This window comes from Carassius carassius, chromosome 41 (genome assembly GCF_963082965.1).
Source record: "Carassius carassius chromosome 41, fCarCar2.1, whole genome shotgun sequence".
Taxonomy (NCBI): Eukaryota; Metazoa; Chordata; class Actinopteri; order Cypriniformes; family Cyprinidae; genus Carassius; species Carassius carassius.
Genome location: NC_081795.1, coordinates 17226530 through 17230307, shown reverse-complemented (window position 1 = coordinate 17230307; position 3778 = coordinate 17226530). Strand labels below are relative to the sequence as shown.

The 3778-nt window shown below is 43.3% G+C and overlaps 1 protein-coding gene across 1 annotated transcript; it reads right to left on the bottom strand.

Moving 5' to 3' along the window:
• Window positions 1–280: 280 nt before the first annotated feature.
• LOC132122905 (mRNA decay activator protein ZFP36L1-like) lies at window positions 281–3524 on the bottom strand. Its single transcript, XM_059533402.1, has 2 exons — window positions 3366–3524; window positions 281–2431 (listed from the first exon to the last, which is right to left on the bottom strand). Exons 1-2 carry the CDS (start codon window positions 3417–3419, stop codon window positions 1292–1294), a joined length of 1194 nt encoding a protein of 397 aa, XP_059389385.1. The 5' UTR covers window positions 3420–3524; the 3' UTR covers window positions 281–1291.
• Window positions 3525–3778: the final 254 nt, after the last annotated feature.

Genomic DNA, 3778 nt, shown 5'->3' with positions numbered 1-3778 from the left:
AATGCATTTTATTTACAGCGTTTTGTAAATCATTTTCTTTCAAACACTGAGAAAAGTTTATTCCTTAAAACAAAAGATTAGACTACAATATCAATGGTTTCATTTGTTGTTTCTGGCCTTTTTAACTTTCATCATATGAACAAAATCAGTTCAAAATACTCTTGTTCCATTCTATAAAAATCAAAACCAATTTGGAATAATGTGAGAATAGTGAGGATTACCCTACCCTTACTTTTTGGGTGAACCATCCACTGAAATCATTAAAGAGAAACACCAAAAGTCAATGTTCAACAACAGGGTTTATTTTCAGTACAAAATAGGAATGGCAGCAGGGAGACGAAATCAATATATTAACCTTAATACAAACGTTATCAAAAAACATGTTTTCTATAAATACAATAAAATAAATAAAAAAGGAAAAATTAAGTTACTTGAAACTCTCCATCATGAAACGAAGCCAACAAAAGGCATTTCAGACAATCAGATGCAAAAAAGGGACCCATATCAGAACCAGCTATAAAAACGACTAAACCAAACACAAGGCCACTAAAGGCTTGTATAGTAATAAACGGATTTGCCTAAATTTACATTAATAACAGCTACACAACCAAAAACTATGACACAGGAAACCCATTCCAAGTAAAAGTTCCAGCTGTGCACTTCCAGAGGCCCGCGTACAGAGCCTCGGAAACTTAAGGCAAGTAGGTTTGGGAACGAACCAAACGCTGAGGTCAAAAAAGAAAAAAGCTGGAAGAACTCAAACCGGTATTGCAGTCTAGCACAACCAAATAAATTCATATCTAACATCAAAACGTCCAGAAAAAGTCAGTTTATGATGGTAGTACATGAACGGTGGAGTAAAAAAGAAAAAGAATTCTGGTCTCTAGTTAGGAAGAGTACATTGAATTTCTCAAATATTGAAAAGGATCTTTAAGACCTGGTCATAACCTCTCTTTGGCTATTTCAGTACAACCTTGTAAATAGCTGATTGCTAAATGCATCCTAAAAGTTAACAGCTTCATGCGTTACCAAACAACACGTTGATGCCAGAACTTTGCAGGTTTTCAAGTTAATCATTCTCCCCACTTATCTTTTCAGTCATCAAAAAATAAAACCTGGCGAATCGCTCCACTTAAAAAGCACATGAAACCCCACTTAAAGAACCATTTCAACGTTCACTACCTTCAAACGGTATGCATGTCGTTTCACTTAAATAAAATCTCAAATATCGGCTGAATAATACAGTAGGTATACCACAGTATACAGTTCAGTCCTTGCGAGGAGCGACAGTCTACAGGAAGAAGCTTGTGCCAGAGTCGCTGCCTTCGTTGAAGATGCTGTCATCGGGAACCGAAAGCTGGCTGAAGATGGGCAGCCTGCGCCCGCTGGCTTCAGGTCCCGAGGAGGATTCAGAGCCGCTCGTACTGCTGGATGAAGAACAGCTGCCACCTTCGTGGTCTGAGAGAGAGGTGTGAGATAGACTTCGGAGACCTAGAGAACCCCCGCCAGTGGGACTCTGTCGCAAGCAGACCTCAGGCTGGAAAGGAGCGGGCCGGGTGGGTGACAAAGTGGGCGTCAGTCCCGAGTGCGAGTAGCCAGAGTCAGGAGACGGCAGAAACTGAGGGTGCAACTCTCGGGCCTGGTCCAGAAGAGTGTTGGGGTCTATATCGGGGAAGGCCAGGGAGAGAAGATCGGACATGACGGCCGACGTTGGAGTCGAAACCGAAGGTGCACACAGGAACGAGGAAGGCGCTAGGGGGGCTTCTAGAGGTTGGGGAGTTGTGGGAAACCCGGCGAAGCTGAAGCTCTGCTTGAGGAGGGGGGGGCGTTGGATAGTCGGGTTGCAGGTCTGGGGTCGGGATTGCGCGTGATCATCTTCGGCGTTGTGCACGAAGTGGCAGCGGATGCCATAGGGGCAGAAGCCAATGGAGTGGAAAGTGCGGCAGGGTTCGGTCTTGTATTTCGGGTGACGGTTGAGGTCTCGGAGTTCTTCGGGACCGTGCGCAAACTGACACTTGCCACCGTATTTGCACATGCCCCTTTCTGCGAACGTGCGGCAGAGCTCGGTCTTATAGCGCGATGAGGTCACTGAGAATGAAGACGTGGAGCCGGAGAGGGAAACAGCACCGGACGTGACTGAAGACTGCTGTAAATTGCCGGGTTCAGCAGAAGACCAACCCAGACTTCCAGTGTCACCCTCCACCATGCTAACGGAGCGCTCAGACCAAAAGGACATCTTGCTCCACTTTGACCGAGGTGATGCTTTCTGGGGACCCCAGTGGCTTGAGTTCATGATTCCACTCTCAATGCTGTCAATAGAAAGTCCTGAACTGGTGGAGGAAAGTGTGCAGGGACTGTCAGGCTTCCGATATCCAACAGCAGCTGTGTGTGAGGGATTCATTGGCTCTCGAAGATCAAGATTTAAAAGGTGCTGGGAGGAAAAAAACAACAAAAAGGGTTAGACAACTTGAAGTAGATGACAAAGACAGGCAGTTTCACTGAAAACAACAGGCATGTCATTCCTACAGATGCAGTGGAAGCAAGGGAGTCAGACTCATTTTTGCAAAAGGCTTTCAAAAGAACCGGTTCAAAAAACGATTCTCTTGGTTCCTAACATTCTAATAAAAAGCGATACATATGCACATTTTGTCTTAACTTTAACGTTTTTTTTTTCTCTTTTTCATGCCACCAATTCACTTTTTGTAACCCATGTTTCGGTTGTATTCAACAGGTTTCAGTGAACCGACTCATTAGAACGATTCGTGTACGAGTCGAACACATTCATTCGCAAGTATAATTGAATAAAACAAGTTAATAAATAAAAAATAAATAAATAAATAAAAAACACTACACAAAACGTGTCAGTTCCCGATTACTTCCAATTCCCTTTTAAGATTCACATTGACGCGAAGAAAAAAACACACCTTTGCAGCAGTTATTTTACAACTCCGGGGACTCAACTTGTTTACGTTTAAAACCAAACGGAGTTCAAATGTTTGCGCTTTAACTCAACAATGACACAAGCAATGGTGCTTACACGCCGTTCTGTTCAAGCTTCGCACATGCAAAACTAGCACAGCATAATCATAATGGCTGATTGCAATAATAAGGCGCTTACTCGTGGCCCACGTTCCCTCCCTGGTTGGGAAGTTTCTAGCACGCTGAATTTCGTTTTATTGATTCGACCAGCTATTGCCAACCATACGCGTTTGCATGAGGCATTATACGTTTGCTACAGAATGCATTCAAACGCATTGTGGAAAATAAATAACCGCCCCCAAAAACATGATTGATGCATGTTTCGCTAATACACCTGTCTCAAAACAATCACACTGTAGTTTTTACACTCATAACGCTAAATATACCTTGCACAGGACATCATCCAGATCAATGAACTGATTGAGTGCGTAGGATGGCATAATCCAGTGTGACGACGACTTTATTTTGCGATTCTTCCGTGATCCCACACAACTCCCTCGTGGTTTTTCAGAACTCCACGCTTTTTGGCTTAACACGTGTCTTTAAGGCTGCTGCACGGCGACCACACCCCCACGTTCTCTTTGCTCCGCCCACTCCACGCTGAACAGTAGAAAGCGCGCGGAGTTGTTTGTGTTTGTTTGCACCACACAGTTTACACCCATTATAGGCTATAGCACACAAATATTATAGACCTGTGTACATTTATCTTACATCAGAATTGTATTAGTGAGATTATATAATAATCATTATATATGGGAAACGAGTCTGAAAGACCATATCACAGTAGGCCTAAATTCTT